Source organism: Hetaerina americana, unplaced genomic scaffold (genome assembly GCF_022747635.1).
Source record: "Hetaerina americana unplaced genomic scaffold, ioHetAmer1.1.p SCAF_5, whole genome shotgun sequence".
Lineage (NCBI taxonomy): Eukaryota > Metazoa > Arthropoda > Insecta > Odonata > Calopterygidae > Hetaerina > Hetaerina americana.
The window spans coordinates 90450293-90468919 of NW_027287095.1; the positions used below are offsets into that span (position 1 = coordinate 90450293).

The window sequence follows — 18627 nt, forward strand, 5'->3', positions numbered from 1 at the left end:
GTGTTCACAAGGAAAAGGTAATTGATGACAGGGATGTTGAGTAAGGATCCTAAGAAAAGTATTATCAAAAGTTTGATATGGCTAGTGGTTTTGTATGGTGGGGAAACATGGCCATTGAAGCAGGATGATAGGCGTAGATTGGAGGCTTTTGAAATGTGAAGGATGGAGGAGATTAAGGGCACAAAAAGGAAAACAAATGAGGAAGTGCTGGGTATGGTGAAAGCAGAGGAGAGGGGATTGTTGGGAGAAATCTTGAGGCAGAAAAAATGTATGAAGGGCATATTGATCAGCAGTGGGATGTTGAAGACTGTAATAGAGGGGAGTGTGTTAGGCAAATGAGGAAAGGGGCCAGAATAGCATAGATATGTTGGATGGAATGAGAATTTAAGAAAGGCTAATTGTGGTGTGTAGTGTCAGGTTGTATCTAGTTAAATGAAGCTAGTAAATGCAGCAAATTTCAGCGTGTGCCCAATTAATACAGACTTTAACTGGCAGTATACCAAATAACAATAATTTACCACTTCGGTTTTACTATCAAAGACAACTTAGGATGTTGTTGCAAACAGCCAAGATAATTTTATACAAAAGGATTATTTTAAATTACCAAGGATTTTCAATTGCAATTATTATTTGCTTTACAAGGTGAAGTTTTTTCATTCGAAGCATTAAGGACAGAGAAGTGCTTCCTGCACTCTGCAAGGCCAATGTCATGCTGATGACATCGCTCCAACTTGGTTTAAGGGACTCAGGGAAGGACAACCATTTGAATTAAGGTTTTTATTGGTCACATCTGCATACGGTGCCTACCACACGACCAATGCAACCCACAGAATTCAATAGAACAAAAGGTAAACCAAATATTTATTGGTCTTTTGGAGCAAAACATTTGCCAGTATTCCACAACAAAACAAGATATTGTTTCAATTTGAGGAGTTCATTCACTGAGAAGGGAGCTAGCTCCCTTCACATTCACTGAGAAGGGAGCTAGCTCCCTTCTCAATGAACAAAAAGGGAAGAACAAGGTTTATAAAGGAATTAACAATTGATAAAGAAGTTGGTCACATTAATTCGACAAATAATTTATTTATTCCCCTTTTTTAGTGGCATGCATTTTTTTAAAAGATAAAATCAATAGGCTTCTCAGATGTATAACATAAATAACAAATAATGCCATTTTTGAAATGGGTCAATTTTAAAATAGAAACAGTGCACAAAAGGAAACATTTTAAAATTAAGTCTATACATTAAAATTAAAATCGACTTAAGAGACAACTGCCATGCCGACACTTTACAGGTACAATAGAAAATTGACAATCATCTCTCTTTACAAAATGAATCACATCCGTGAAAATCATAAAAAAATATACATGCATATATATATGTGTATCTGTGTATGTATGTGTACATATATTTATGAGTGCACATGCATAGAGATATATATCTATATACACACACACATGTATATATATGTATCTGTTTGGGTGTGTGTGTGTGCATATATATATATATATACATATATATATGCAGTATTTAAAATGCAAGACAGAATTTAGAAAATAATGGAATACTTAACGGGATATTAATGATTACCATCCTCATGTAGTAATTTCCCATTGTTTCCTAAATTCTATGGCATAATGATATGAAGCTGACATTTGAGAAATATTATAAACCCAAAGTACTTGGGTTCAAAACTTTCAAATTCTTTTGTACATAAATATTTTGTCTAGACTTGTTTTACCTAATTACAATTCAACATAAAAATATTATGCTTCATGGTCATAGAATTTGAGGTTGTACTCTAGATCGGCACTGGTTGAGCCAAACCAATGGTCACAGCTTGCAGATTGAAATTGGCAAACGTGGATTAGGCATGAGTGGTGTCATCTTCCACGAAGTCATAGGCAACTTCTCTGGTAACGCACTCAACGTGGCTCACCTGAATGAGTATAGCAGGAGAAATATGTTACAAGAAATTCACAAAATGATTCAGGAGACAATTAAAATTTATCGATTTGCTGAAACCCTCAATCCAAATGATTAAGGGTAACAGAGAACTTTGAATCGGTTCTCCGTGGTAAAAAATGAGGGCTAGGAGGCAATAGTAATTGTTTATCAGGGACTCCAGAGGCTTGAATCACAATCAGACCATAAACTAAGTACCAGAAATACCATTAAGTGATATCGCCAATACTCAAGCTGAGCAGCATACATTAATTTATAAGTGATGGCACTTTGATCATACACTAAATTATTACGACAATAAGGGACTAGTATAGGAAAGTGGTCAAAACTAACAAAAGCACTTTTCAGCTTAGGGCTTAAATTAACACGGAAAGGAGAAACAAGTTCAAAAGACAACACGCAGCAGAAGGGGAAAGGAAAATAAGGAGAATTTTAAAAGATTAAATAGAGAATTAAGAATTGAGATGGACAAAGCAGGAAAGAAGTGATGTTGGCCCGGACGCTGGCAGGAATGTAAAGCAAGAATGCAGCTTCATCATAACTGTGATTTTTGGAGCAACATCAGATCTTCCGGGGAATCCACAATGGTGGCATAGGGAGTGAGGCACTTTGCTTCCATATTATGACTTACACAAGGTTTGCATAAAAAGCACCAGGAACAATTTTTTCATAACGTGACTGTATGGTGCCATCTCGGTGGTTGGGGGGGAGGGGTGACCTATAACATGCACCAAATGCCTTTGAGCATTCGTTCAGGTTATATCGTGTTTTTGTGTCCCCCGCCACATGCCCTTGCAGCGGCTTGCGGGGTATTATGTAGATGTAGATGTATTTTCAGTGTACCTCTGTTGAGTGACTCGGTGCAAGCACAAAATGCAAAGAATAATTGAACAGCGGTATGCCATCAAATTTTGAGCAGGACTGGGAGAATAGAGTACGGAAACGTTGGGTATGATTCGACAAGTGTATAAGGATGAAGGAATGTCATAAATTGCAGTTTTTGAGTGACACACAAGCTCTTCGAAGATAGCAGAGGGAGTTTAGAAAACGAGCTCCCCATTGAACAACCGTTGACGTCAAGAACCAACGACAACAAGCAAGACAAGTACTGAATTCAGACCACCGGTTAAGTGTGCGCATGATAACAGAATGGTATTGATAAAGAGTGTGACAGTGCACATAATATCACTGAAAATTTGACGATGTGAAAGGATATGCGCTAAACTTGTCCTCCCGAAGGTCTAAATGGACGACCAAGAACAGAGTCAAGTGTTCCTGCTCGGGATGACCTGCAATGGCATTGCGACAATTCTCCAACCCCCTTGCAGTCCCTCCACCTTGCACCAGCAGACTATTCCTTATTCTCAAAAGCAAAACCATCAAAGGATGTCACCATGGGACCCTAAGTCACAAGGGTTTTTTAAGAGTTAAATGGAAGAAGGGACAATTTTGTCTCAATTTTGCCCATATAGAGACAAACTCGCTCACTAACGCAAATGGAGGTTACTTTCTGGACAGCCCTTTTATTCAAGTGGAATTAGAAAACTAGGGGTGAGTATATGACGAATTTCAAGGGAATTTTTCAACATCAAGATCCATGCAGTTTTTTGGCACAAAGGAGGCCTTTATTTATTTTTGATGCTGAGGTCACTTTACCCTGTCGCTGCTTTGCAGAGTACTTTGTGGCTCAGTGTTTCTCTTGCACTGGGGAGTGCCTTCAAGAGCAACATTTGCCACTTTGCTCCTGTTTTGCCCCCTTACATGTGAGAGAACCACTGTACCACAGAACACTTCACAGGACAGCCATACCCTTAGGTAGCCGTGAAGGCACCAAATGAGCCATAGAAAAAGAAGAAAATAAATTTTACCGAGTATCATTTGAGACATTACCTTATTTCTAAACTTAACTCCATAAAATTTATTTGCATGTTCCAGCAGCTCAGGACGGAAAGTTGTTGTGATAAACTGAGCATCATTTGACAGCTCATGGATCATATTAGCAACTGCTCCCCTGTGCTGTGCGTCCAAGGCCTGGAAAAGGGAAAGAAAAAAAAAATAGCCACAGCATGTACAATGCAAACATAATCACACCAACTTGTTATGATAAACGACAGAAAATAGAGATGCATGCACCATGGGAACCATCCCACAGAGATTAAAAAACTATTTTCATTCTTTCAAAAGGGTTTTGGAAACACTGATGATGACTACAGATTGCAGGTTTTCCAGTAGCTGCTGAATTTTCAGCATTCTGCTACTTGTGCCTTGCTTAGCCATCGTCGGTCACATGTGATGACCAGGCAAGGTTTTTCAACTAATGATACCAGTTCCCAAAATTATCCAGTAATTTATAGAGACAATGTCACCCACTCCCTCCCAAGTCCGTATTTTATTCCTCCCCTATCTTTATGGATGGAGATGGAAGAAAAGAAAATGGCATGCCAAAGGAGGAGATGGTGGGGCTATTCTCAATAATTAAGACAACCCACCGTATAATACCACCATATCCAGGGACACCACAAATGCCCAGAAAGAGGAGCGAAAACATTCTCTGAGGATGATAATATGAGCTCCAAAAATAAGCATCTTCAGCTGCTCTATTCAAAGTGTTGGGATTGTGCACCTGTGTTGGTGATTGCAGATAGCATTTGACTAAGAAGTCTTATTTGGAAATTTCCAAGGGATTACGGTTAATTGGAATTTGAAATATCTGGGCTCAAAACAATGAACTACTGCCCATGTAAAAGATGTGACTATTGCTTATGGTGAAAATACTGAAGCCATCCCAGAAAGTATCCATCCAAGCAATATTTTGAGAAAAGTAGCCGAAAATAGAACAATGAAGAGGCCATAATTGTCCCCTTTGAAATAATCCCCTTGGCACACTTATCCCAGAATCTCTTCCACTTTACAAAACAATTGGCAAAGTGCTATTTCGGAATGGTAATCGGCTGCATCATCCATTCACGACTTTATCTCGTCAACCAACTACTCGGAAGACTGATTTGGTTTAAGGGGCATATCCATAGACTCATCTCTGGCGACAAGTGACATTGACCAAATCAATTTGCAACATCCGAACATTATAAGCTATATTAATATTCCTAAATATTTTAACAACATCAACAAATAACACTAGTGAACGTGATAAACATTAAGTACTGTGCATTACATTTTACGACTGAAAATCATAAAAGAAAACTTGTGTTGATATTAAGTGTTCATTTATGAAAAAAAATTGATTAATTATATTAACAATGGAAATAAATAAAATAAATGGGATTACTGAGACAATTGAGTACCAATTACCATTGCTTTGTAAAAAAACTTATGAATAATAAGAATGATAAACAATTTTTGAAGAAAATTGGTGGAATGTTTAATTTAAATATGATTACATGATTGTAACGAATTGGTATATTCTCACATTTTGGGGTTCTGTTAAGGAATATGGAAACATTGGAAGTAGTTGACGACTATGGGAGCACAAAATTGGGAGGGGCAAAATGTTACTTGTGGTTACATGCGTCAACACTCCAGATAATCTGGATTTCGCCCAACCCACACATCCCCCAGCCCCATATTATCCAGATTAGCAAGCATTTACTGTAACTGGGATGCAAATGAAGAAATTTTACTGCATTTTTATTCTACTATTGCTTTATATTGGCTAATTAATGTTTAGATTGCTGTTAAGAATTGATAGAGCAATGCTTTCCCCTGCATTTTATATTTCCCTAGAAATTACCACGAATTTGATTCCAATTTGAATGTCCATGTATTAACACACTACAGTTGATATTTACTAACTGGCTCTGCCCTTGAAGCCTGAGAAGAATATAATTTTTCAGGGTAACTATCAGGAATGGTCCTGTCACCATGCTGAAAATATTATTTCAATGTTAAGCGCATCTGCAACCATCAAGTCATATGAGAATCCAAACATCTGAGGATTGAAATGACGTGACATTGGCACGCCTCATCAATAAACTCACAGACTCAACACAGGGATGCTCCTCAAAATTGCCTGCCTCCACCATTCTGTATTAATTAACTCTTAAAACTGAATGCCCAAGGCCATGCTTACCTGATCTATTTCATCAAAAAGGTAGAATGGTGCTGGATCACATTTCTGAATCGCAAAGATTAAAGCCAAAGCCACCAATGACTTCTGACCTCCAGAGAGTTGATTCATTTCCCTCATCTCAGCATTCTTCCCGGTGAATGACACACGAATGCCGACTCCAGTGAACTGCTCCACAGAGAGGACGTTAGTCTCCTGAAAAACCACCAAGAATAATCATGAGAAAAATGACATCAGCAAATCATTATCTATTATTTGAGGAAGACAATCGGAGAGTTGAGTATCATTTAAGTGCACATTGCCTTTTAAATTCAAATTGGCACTAAACATTAAGAATGTTGACTCTTGAAAATACAAATCTTACATGCATGTAGGTACATGTAAAGCTGACATGCACACATAGTTAGGAAAATACTGGATGAGTGAAAGCAATGACACAAAGTCAAAGCCTACGGGAAAGTAAAAATGCAGAGAGTAAATATTTAGCAAACAACATTAAGTTTAGATATTTTGTTGTAAGCATTCCCTAAAAAACTAAAATAAATGTTAAATATACAGAATGCAGCATGATTAGTTCCTTTTCATATGTGGTGCTGAAACTTAATACGTATCTGTTGGGCTAATGGGTATGCCTCCCCTCTGTTAATATGAAAATACAGTGTCTCTCACCATATAAACTCAAAGAGTCTATAAGTGTAAAACCTTAGTAGTATTGGAGTGTTGTAAAAGCATAGAAAATGGTTGCTCTTCAGACAAATTTCCATAATATCAAAATAATAACAGAAACTAAGCATTGCATCAAAAGTTAAAATGATGATAACCACTCATGGGATCTCAAGAGAGAAAATTGTCATATAGTATCACATTTGAACTTGAATTTACAAATTATACTCCAGAACACAAAAACAAGGCAGGTGAAAGATATTCTGGACCAACCATGATGGATTTCCACCATTCTAAAATGAATTAACTTTAATAATATTCAGGTAGCTGCTAGTTTTTCAATGCATAAATTCAATTTTCTTCATATTAAGTGTTAACATCAAAATACTTTGATTCTCTCCCGTTTGATTCAAGTGTTTTTGGTTAATTCTAACCTGAGTAATCAGAGTGAATCTCATGTACCTTAAATATAAAATCTAATAAGGTGGTGTGATTGTAAGGTGACACAATAATCATCAAAATAAAATGTATAGGACAACAAGGGCGCACGGGTATGACTCATTGGGAGCCCTCAGTGAAGACTGTATCACTACAATTGAGAGTCGGAAAGGGGTAGTGTCAGGGGCCAATGGGGGGGGGGGGCAACTTGACAAGGAAGAGGAGAAGAGGGAGTTGCATTGTTAGGGGCATGACAGTTCATTGCATTTAGATAGTTAAAGAAGGAACTACTGAGGACAAAAACTAAAGAGAAAGACTGATGATAAACAATGGAAAATAAGTGATTGACCATACATAAGATTTGAAAGAATATGTCTTGACAAAGAATTTATTGTTTATGGCAGTAAAAATAATGGCAGAAGGAGTTTTCATTTAAAAGTTACTTGGCAAGGAGAATAGTCTTTTGAGTATTTCATCCTGATGATGGTACATTTCTATTAAATGATTTACACTAACCTTCATAAGGTAACTGTTTCTTGTTAATTTGTTTGTAAATATGATTTTGTAAATTATTTGAATAGGTTTTCGGGTTGCCTTTTCTGGTATTGCAAAAAAATTGGGTGTGAAAAGTATCCGCAAGATGGGTACTGTAATTGGAACACTTCACTGGAAACCGGAAGCATGGGTTTGATACAAGAAAAACATCTATTTGGGTAGATTTTTTTCAGCACAATCTCCTTTGACTTGATACACTTTTCCTAAGGTCTCGCCAACTTTTTTTAAGCCATCCAAAAAGTAGGATTTCGTTAAGTCCTCAAAACCCGAATCTGTGCTGGTCATGACCTCTTTGTTTGATGTGAATTGTTTTTGGCTGAGGCATTTTTTCAAGTTTGGAAATGGAGAGAAGTCTCTAGAGGCAATTTCTGGAGAATAAAGTGGAGGTTGTAATCAACCAAACTATAATTCCATAATTTTTGCCATCGAAACTTAACAGACCAGGTAACCCATCCAGATGGAAGATAATTTTTTTATTTGCCAAATGAGGATTTCTTTGCTGAACCATGGCAATAACTAAGCATAATAATCTCCATTTATCATTAGTTCTTTTTGCAAGTAATCAATGCAGATAATTCTACCTGCATTGCAAAAAACCATGACAAACTCCTTGTCCACCAATTTCACTATCTTCGCCTTCTTTGGAGCGCCTTCAGGAACCCACTGTTTCCATTGTTCTATTGTCTCTCGAGTGCAGTAGGGTACACAGCAATGCTTCGTCCACAGTAATGCAATGATGGTGTAACTTGTCAGGATTGCGACAGAAAAGTGCCAAACTAGCCATTGAATCAACCAAACAATTGCATTTTTTAATCTCCTCCGAGAGCAATCGCAGCACCCATCTTGCCAAGATTTTTTTTGCACCCAATTTTTTGTGCTTAATTGAAAACACTGTACCTTGAGATACATATACCTGTGGCCTCCCGCTAATTCATGAACTTTCATTCAATGATTAATCATCATTAATCATATTGTGGATTTTCTCAATCATTTGGGAGGGAAGTCACTTCGACTGGATATCCAAAATCATTATTGAAACACTAATCCTGCTCTTCCTGCGATTTATATTATCTAGTTCTCTACACGTTCCTCAAGCTTTGGCCATTTTGGAGCACATGATTGCAGTTTTTTTCACTTCAACCTTCATTCGCAAAATCAATTTTCTTTTTCCTCCATTCTTGTATCATCTCCTCAGTCAGAGGTGTGTTGAAACACCTTTCATCTGCTGTTTCCATGCTCTTAAGTGTAATTTTCGACTTCAAGTTTAAATGCAATTCTGTATAACATTCTTCTCTCTTTAAATCCCATGAGGTTAATCCAATTTTAACTTTTTTACAACAGTTAGTTTATGTATTTACATGTAGGAATGCACAGCAAATACAAATGAACGTGTTTATTATGAACTGAACAACACTATGATTGTATAAATGCAATTGAGTGCCTGTAGAGCCGACTTAACCGCGAGAGATACAATGTTTGAGCAGAGGGGTGACATCCCCATTATTGAAATACAAATCAGTTTTGAAGCTGTACCAGTGTGTTTATGCTCAAGGGAGGTACTTTGAAGAATTTGGAGGCATTATCTGAAATAAATCTATTTTTCCAAAACTTTTCCCAATACTTTTTATAAAAACCATGTATGGTTATCATTATGTACTAATGCCATAATGAGAAAAAATTACCATTGGATATTTTTACATAAATACTACTTGATATAATCACATACACATCTTTTCAAAATTACACATATATATAAATCTATTTTCCAGATACTTTTTATACGAACCATGAATTAGTTCAAGAAACAAACTCTCTTTGGCATGGTTCTGGTTCTCAAGAATTGTAAGAGGCAATGCATCACTACTAAACTCATAAGCTAATTAAAAAGAATTCAGCTGTATCCAAGCAACAATAGGGACAATTTATAACCGGGAAATGGCACGTCTTCCGGCTTGGTGATTCGATGAGAGAGACTTACATCCTGCTGGGAGCCAGAGGCGTCTTCACTGTCGGCCGTCCTCATCACCAGCTGGGCATGTCCAGAAGGCACGAGTTTGTGAAATACTTCACTGAAATACTTGGACACCTGTTTGAAAGTGAACTGGATCGCCTCAAACTTTCTCTGTTCCAATACCAACATTAACTCCTTGATTTTTTCATCTCTGTAAGTAAAAAATGAAGAAAATGCTTCAAGCTACAAACAAATGTTAACAGAAGACCTCTAAGCACAAATATTTCATTAAACTAATAATAATAACTAGTATAATTAATGAATTAATTTTATTGTTATAATGGCCACAAGTGTCCAGCTAATCAGTTGAGAACATTTGGACAGCTGTTGTCTCAGAGAGACCTCCTCCTCCTCAATAGCGCTTAGAATTAAGAAACAGAATGCCTGCCATGGTCAATTGAAGTTTTAATTCTACTGAAATTAACTGGCAACAAAAAACTCCAGGGATGGCACAGCTGATGGATCCAGGCTCTAGATAAATGGCATTAAAAAAATCAAATCCAGTGGCAGCTTATTCATAAGAGCCACTGAGCTGCAGGAGTCCCTCTGGATGCTCATAAGAATCAAGTTTCTTGGTGGATGATGTGACATTTCAAGTGTCACGGGGAAAGCAGGAGCCCATATATTTTAGGCACCCATTTTTCTCGAATGAAATGCGAGGAAAATTGCCCCATATGAAATGTGAGGAAAATTGTCCCACATGTAATGTGAGCATAAGCCCCACGACGTAACGTGGGGCTTATCCAGACCAAGTGCAACCGCCAGCTCCCGTTCCAATGGAGTCTGTCAAGAAGGGATAACAAGGACAATGGGAGGGATGGAACAAATATTTAAGGAGATATGGCACTATAAAGCCTGAAGTGTTGAGCTGAGCAAGGACTGTGCGGGGCAAGTGAGGGGGTGGGTTGCTTGAGGCAAGAGGAAGAGGCATGTGTGGTCTGAATGACATTCCACAGAATTGCAGACAATGTGAACAAATGGAGAGCAGGGGCTCTCTGTGGAGGGAGTTTGGCACTGGCACTCGAGGAACCACAGATAGTGTGTGGTACAGTGGTGACACTGTGCACCACAGATGGAGCACCTGACTATGAGATGCCTCAAAAGAATGCATACAAGGTGCATGAAGTAGCATTTTCTGATTGACGAATGTAACATAACTGTGAAACCACAAGCAAAAGACTAGCCCCATTGAATTTATAAATTTATATTTGCGTCAAATTTCAGCAAGTGGAACCCAAAAGGTTAAATGGCTGTTATACGAAAATACAATGTTTCCTTTCTCTTGGCAGTGATGGACCCTATCATGGATTCCAAAGTATGCAAAATACAAGAAGGCACATGTCTTTGAAAATAAATACGAACGAGGGCTCTGAAAAGCACATTTTAAATACAACAGGCTTGGCAACCTTTCGAAAAGACTGAATATGGCTTCTCGGATAAGTGAAGCACAGAAAATTAATGTAAATAAGCACAACATTAAGAATTGGAAACAAAATAAAGAGGAATATTCCTGAATATATTTGTCTGAATCAAGTTTTCGAGAAAATTTGCCATTGAGGCCACAATCATGGGTTTGCATGGATATCATCAGCCCTGAGTCCATATCTTTCATGGACTGTGCCGGTATTTACTGATGAGCCCATTGAAAACCGGAGATAGCATACCGAATCATCAGCTGAATTTAAAGGAAATTTTAAAACAACGCACAATGCACTACTTGGCAGCAATTTGGAAATAGGAGGATCAGAAACAGTTTTGGAAATTTGCTAAGGAAAATTCTTTCCCGCATGACATGACGGATGTATTTGAAAAGACACAGGAGACACTTGTGGATATTTTGACTCACACGAGGAAGGAGGAAAATAGCAAGAGAGATTCTGGGTGCCAAAATCTCAATTTACTGAAGGTTTGCTAAAATATATATTGGATCAACTCATCATCATGCTGAACAGTGACTGTGAACAACTATTGGCTCACGCATTTGATGGAACTGCACCATGAGTGGGGATAGAGACAGCCTGCACGAAACAGAGAAAAACACACAAAAATGCTTATTTCGTCCATTGCTATTCTTATCAGTTCAAGATATTATGGAGAAAGCCATATCCCAAAATTTATAGGTGCATATATTTTTCAGCAAGGTAGCAATTATCTCACTATCTCTGCAATGCATCTCAACATTTGATACTGACATCAAAGAGAATTCCAAGGAGTTCAAGCACAAGGTGGAATTTTAATAGCAGGATTATGACCACAGTTCACAAAAATATGAATAATCCGAGAGAATGATTCCCTGAACTTCGGAGGGTGCGGAATGATTAAACAGTGGTAGCAGCACTAAGAATCTTAAGGCTATCAAATGATCAAGATTTCCTATTTAAGGTTCTGCTTTTTTCAAGCAGTAACACCCATTGTACATATCTTATTTGATCAGCTGCAAACCTACTCTCTTGATTTTACCGCAGCACACTCACCTTTAGAAGAGTTTCATAAAGAAGTTTTGACCATCAGGAATCAAGAAACCTTTCAGTAGAGGAAACAGTGAATGTTGCCAACACTAAAAAACCAGAAGTGGCCAACACAGTACAACTGCTGCAGAGGAAGTCTGTGATATGATTATGTTTCAAGTAAAAGAAAGATTTGAATGCATGGGCACCTGTCTGCAGTGGGATTGCTTTATTCCCTAACTTTTTCAAAGTATGCCTGTAATTGGCTACACTCAAGGAAACTGTTAAAGCCTATACTGTAATTACTTCACAAAGACTGAAAACAGAATTACACATTTTTTCTAAAGGAAAAGAATTCCACCAAGTGTGTGGAACTCTGAAACTAGCTACAGAGTAATGGACTTCAAAACTTGCTGGGTGAAATGCATCCTCTGGCATAAGTTTTACTAACAATACTTGTGACATCCCCTGAACTAGAGTGGCGTTTCCCTGAACTTAAAAGGAGAAATACACTCTTGTAGAGAACTATGGTTAACAAAAGGTTCTAGCAATGTAGAGCAGAAGTAAGGAAACAACAGAAACAATGAGAAATTCAAATGACAAAATTACTGAAGAATTTTTGCACCAGAGAGGAGAGGAGAATGGACTTAACATTTAATGAACTTAGGTATAGTTCCATTAGGTCATTTTCGTGCTTTAGCTACTTGGCCACTTACCTACTGGAGCAAGTTCAATATTATTTAACTCTCATCCTACCTACACTGAGTAAACTGACCTATAAATGGAATAATACCATTCCTGTACAACTGATTTTTCCACAGTTTATTGAAATATTTAACTAGATGAGGACTTCCCTGGAATCCACTAATTACCATACCTTGGAAATCACTAAATGGACATCAAGTGCCATGTTTCAATGCCATACTCAACATATCAGGATTTCTGAGCAATTGAAAATAAAACATACAAATTGCTACAATTTAAATATCAAACTGATAAGTTCTCGAAATGGCTGATGACTGACCACTGCCTGATATACACCTTGGAACATGACATGTAGATGTAAAAATACTACAACCATACCCTCAAGCTGTTTTTGCAGTTTTTTAGGGAAGGTGACCAACAGCTAAGGTCATTTGTGCCATTAGGGATGGATGGAAAAGGAGGAAGGGTGCAGAGAAACCTGGCGTTGGCATTAGTCTACTCTTGTCGAAAGGCACCAAGGGGTCTGCAGTTTAATGCCCCATCCAATGGATGGCATAAACACTCGAAGCGCTCTCCACAAAGCACCACAAGTAGGGATCGAGATACCACTGAAAAGTATTTGTCGTCTCCAGGATTTGAACCAGGGTCCTTTTGGTGGGAAGTCTGTATGTTAGCCACTGAACTTACCCTCGATCCAGTTCCTCTTTCCTTTTGACGAGCTTCTCTTTCTGGTCAGAGAAACTCATGAATTGGTCCAGGGCTTTCTTGTTGACATGACTGTATTTCTTTAACTGGCTGTTAGCCTTCTCCATTTCTTTGAACAGCTGTGAATCACAAAGAGAGAGAGAGAGATCCTTGGTAAAACATGGGTCATAATTCAACATAACAATCATCAGTGCCATAATTTGGACTGAGCACAGTTAAATTTAAAGAAATATTATTTTTTAAATCAACTGTGGTTGAATAAAAGTCCACAAATTGAAACATTAAATATGTGCTTTGAGGTTTATGATGTGCTTTAGAAATAGATGGACGGACATCCAACACCATCACAACAACCTAACGGTTGTCGTAACTACAGTAACTGTAACGGTAACTGTCAACCTAAAGGTTGATTTGATAGATGATGGTAGATCTCACCTGGTACAACAAGGTTTGTACAAAAAGTATCAGTAACAATTTTTTTCTTCACATGTGCATGAAATGCTGAATTCAGACTGTCAGTTTAAGCGAGCCCACGATTGCAGATATTGTATTATTGGCATTTATTTATTTATTTAGCCATTAGTCCGAAAACAGCACTCTGGCCTTTACATCGGACTATTAACAAAGAATAACAATGGAGACGATTACAAACATCCAAGCCCTAGGTGGAAGAAAACCCACCCAGGCGGGAATCGAACCCGCGACCCATGGATTGGCAGACAAGGACGTTACCCCGCCGCCACCGAGGCCGGCATTGATAAGGCAGTGACAGTGCACACTGTTATCACTGAAAATTGGCAAATACAAAATATCTGCACTAAACACGTACTCCCGAAGGTCACGACGGAGGACCAAGAGCAGAGTCATGTGTCTGCTTACAAAGACCTCCTACAATGGCATCCCGATGATCCCTCAACCCCCTTACAGGCTCCCCACCTTGGCACCAGCAGACCATTTCCCATTTCCAAGAGTGAAATCCTCTCTCAAAGGACACTTCAACTATGGGACCCTAAGTCAAGCCGTCAAATAAGCTTGCTTGTGTACACTTAAGGACCTTCCGGAATCCATCTACCAGGGAGCCTTCGAGTTGTGGAAAAGCCACTGGCAAAAGTGTAGCCATGCTCAAGGGATATACTTTGAGGAATTTTGAGAGGCATTGTAGCAATGTTTAAAATAAATCTATTTTTCCAAAACTTTTCCCGATATTTTTAAAACAAACCTTGCATTAAACTGGCACTCTTAAAACAGACCACATCCACTAACCTGTTTCGAGCTGAAGTTGACATACTTGTCAAAGGCATCCGACGGCAACAGAGCCAGGTCTCTTATTTTCTTTGTGCACTCTCCAATCTTAGTCTGGAGCATGTTCTGCTTGGAGGCCATCTTCTCAAGGTCCTTAGCATCCTCCTCTATCCTCTCCACTATCTCCTTCTCCTTGGCCTTCCACTTCTCCATTTCCTGCTGGGCACCTTTTTGCTGCAATGGATGAATGCACTGAGAACACCACTTCACTTTTGAGGGAATAATATTATGCTATCATCTACCCAAAATATATCTGTTGATGCTGATCCTGGCCTAAGCATTTAAAAAACTCATATGACAAAAATTTTAATTGTTTAGCCACACCCAAACACTTATTAAAGGAAAAAGAAGTAAAAAAATGTCTAAGAAAAACAAGCATGGCATCAACAAAGAAGACTCCACAAAACAGCAATATTTACATAACATTCCTGGAAGGGCAGCATACTGATGAACAAATAGTCCAGTGTGAAAAACATTTAATCTCAACTGCATGCAACGCTACCTCTGCAAAAATGCACTCAACTCAACAGGTTTTTGGGGCCATTAATATAAAATCCACGTTTTAAGGGAATAAGAAGTGTTCCATATGGGTATTATATACACATAAATAAGTTAATTATTAAAATAGGCCCACCTATGGACTACAAACTTAATGTGGTGGAAGGGCTTGTGCATCTTGATGACCTATAGAGCTATGCCAATAGATAGGATAGGTCAAAGGTTAGCAGCCAGACGAAAGGTAGTCCACGCATCTGTTCCTCAGTGAGGCGGCTACTAAGGCATCTGACCCCAGTGGGGCGGCCATTAAGTGATGGTTTCACATTTAACATTAACTATTGAGGAAGGCAATGTGAAACCACCTCAATTGTTATTCCCAAGAATGGACACCATAATAAAACTTGAGTCCTGGCAACCATGGGAATTGGCTTTGTTGGTTATGCGTCGTGCCCAGCAGTGGGAAAGGTGATGCTACTGTGGTCATCATCTCATGAAATCCTAGCAAAGCAAAAGCAATGACAGCGGCCAAATAGAAGATGCAGAAAACAACCAAATTAGTTAGAATAGGAACGTGGAAGGTGAGGACAATGACAATGGCAGGAAAATTAGAGAATATAAAGCTAGAGATAGAAAGAGGAAAAATAGATGTCTTAGGTATATGCGAGGTGAGATGGAAGGATAGGGTGGATTACTGGAGTGATAGTTATAGAGTAATACACAGCGGAGGGGACAAGAGGCAGCGAGATGTAACCATAATATTGAAAAAAAGGGAAAGAAAAAGCATAGTTAACATAAAGCAAGCAATGGATAGAATATTACCAGTACACGTAAAGGCAGAACTGAGGAACATGGTCAATGTTCAGGTATACCTGGCACCAAGCAATCACACTTAGGAAGAAGTCAAAAGGGTATATGATCAGTTAGAGGATAAAACGGGAAGTGCTCCTTCAGGGAAAAATTTGATAGTGATGGCAGATTGGAATGCGATGACAGATATGGGATGAGAATAAATGTAAATAAAACAAAGGTTATATGGTTTTCCAGAAAGAGAAACACAAAGTTAACGTTAAAATAGGAAGGTAAAAACTAGAGCAAGTGGAATAGTTTATGTACCTTGGAAGCATTTTGGACCACAATGGTCAAAGTATTACTGACATAAGGAGAAGATTTGCATTAGACAAAGAAGCTTTTACAAGGAGGCAATTGATGGCAGGGACCTTGAGTAAAAATTTTGAGAAAAGTCTTGCTAAAACTTTGATATGGAGGGCACTTATGTACGGCACGGAAACGTGGTCACTGGAGCAGGATAATAGAAATAGATTGGATGCTTTTGAAATTTGGGTGGGGAGAAGGATGGAGAAGGTTAATTGGACAGACAGGAAAACAAATCAGAAATTGCTAGGTATGATGGAGGGGGAGAATGGATTTTTGGAAGAAATCAAAAGGAGGCAGGAGAGCATTTTGATTGGCAATTGGGGTTACTATAATAGAGGGGAGAACTGTGTGCAACTGAGGGAGGGGATTGGCATTCTGGACAGAATGACAAGAGGAAGGAAGTATGCAGAATTAAAGATGTAGCCTATTGTAAAGTTGGATGTCAGGTCATGTTTTGTTAGGAAAGACAAGTAAATTATAGTTTGATTCCATCCAAAACCCAATTAGACTGGTAGAAAAACAATAATGATAGACACAAACTTTACACTGGGAAGTGGATTTTTGAGAAAATAAAGTTAAAAGTGAATCATAGATGATGTGAATCCAGAGAGAAGGTTCATTATAAGGAACCCTCCTCCTGGCAGACCTCGTCACTCCAACACTGCTTACCTTTTTCATCAACTCCTGGACTTTTTTCTCCGTCTCCTTGAATTGCCGGTTCACTTCTTCAACCCTTGCCTCGATTGCCGCAAGCTCTGACTTGCTGTTATCCAAATGTCTTTTTCTATCCTCTACTGAGATCTCTTGCAATGCCTGCCAAGATATGAAATGAAATTTACAACAACTGAAATTGAAAAAGTATTGAAAATCAATTCTATAGGAATTATATATGAATCCATATAGAAACCATATGTTTGAAAAGTTTTGCTCCATATTTTTAAATCTTATGCCTTTTTTGCTTATATTTACATCAGATTGCATGAAAAACTGTTATTACAGCTTTCAATTGATTTATTACAAGCCAGCAAGACATTTGTTCATTAAGTGGACATGAAAATACACTGTTTAAAGTATTTTTCCAGAAACAAACAATCATACTAAACAATAGAATTACTAATATTTTTCACTGATCCTTTCCAAAATGTTAATTGCCAAGTTTCATTTCATTTTCAAAAATGTTTTACTCGCACAACAGATGTAAATACTACCGACTGGCAACAGTATAAAGCAGGGTGGCAAGTGTAGTGTGATAATGCAATCACTTACCTGAACAAGTTCATCTTTGCGACGAATCAAATTGTTCGTAAGGAGATTCTCCAACTTATTTTTCTCTGCCTCCAACCTCATACGGGTGCTGAATGCTGATTTGTTCTCTTGTGTCAGACGACGGATGTCATCATTCAGCTTGTCCACTTCTAGTTGATCCTGAACTGACAGCTGCTCCATCAAGTCCTATGGATGAACAAACACTTGTTTGATTGTTTTTGCTTACCTCTGATCCATTAAATTTACACAAGACAATTAAAGTTATATTTTTGAACAATACTGCTTTGGTTGAACATCGAGCATTTTTCAGGTAAAGGAGCACACAACACCCAAATATGCACATATATAATATAGGGAATAAAAGTGACGTGGACTGGTTGTTATGAACAATGGGGTGATGTTAGCATATTATGCGTACGATTTTGCGTTTTCTAGGGAAGAATGTGATTAGGTTATGGCATTTTTGGTGGTTTGTTTCGAGACGAGAAGTGTATTACACAGGTTTGAGGATTTTCCTTTTTAGGAAAATTTCCTGGGTATTTTTCATTTTTGAGACTTAAGTTCAAAGAAAATATCCTTAGGCTATAATAAATTAGCACCACTCATCTAAAAGGAAAACTATAAACTGCTGTGATGGTTTGTGGGAGAAGGAATTCCACGACGGTGAGCAAACACAGCCTCTCAACCAGACTACCCTTTGGAATTGGTTTGCGCAAATGTTACTTCCTCTTGCCAGTGACCAACTACAGACACAAACTCAACCCAAAATGGGATCTGTCACAGGGCTGAATGGACTCTTCTAAGGATGTCTGGGTTACGACCACATAAACACT

The 18627-nt window shown here is 38.2% G+C and overlaps 1 protein-coding gene across 1 annotated transcript in view; it reads right to left on the reverse strand.

Annotated features, from left to right (window-relative positions):
* Positions 1-1063: 1063 nt before the first annotated feature.
* SMC3 (structural maintenance of chromosomes 3) overlaps positions 1064-18627 on the reverse strand; it is a 36702-nt gene continuing 19138 nt past the window's right edge. The window contains exons 19-26 of the mRNA XM_071592285.1: positions 17795-17980; positions 17198-17341; positions 14837-15049; positions 13556-13692; positions 9684-9867; positions 6053-6244; positions 3856-3996; positions 1064-1939 (exon numbers count right to left, since the gene is read on the reverse strand). Of these exons, the coding sequence (XP_071448386.1) occupies positions 1868-1939; positions 3856-3996; positions 6053-6244; positions 9684-9867; positions 13556-13692; positions 14837-15049; positions 17198-17341; positions 17795-17980 (1269 nt within the window). The 3' untranslated portion in view covers positions 1064-1867. The remainder of the gene's footprint in view (positions 1940-3855; positions 3997-6052; positions 6245-9683; positions 9868-13555; positions 13693-14836; positions 15050-17197; positions 17342-17794; positions 17981-18627) is intronic.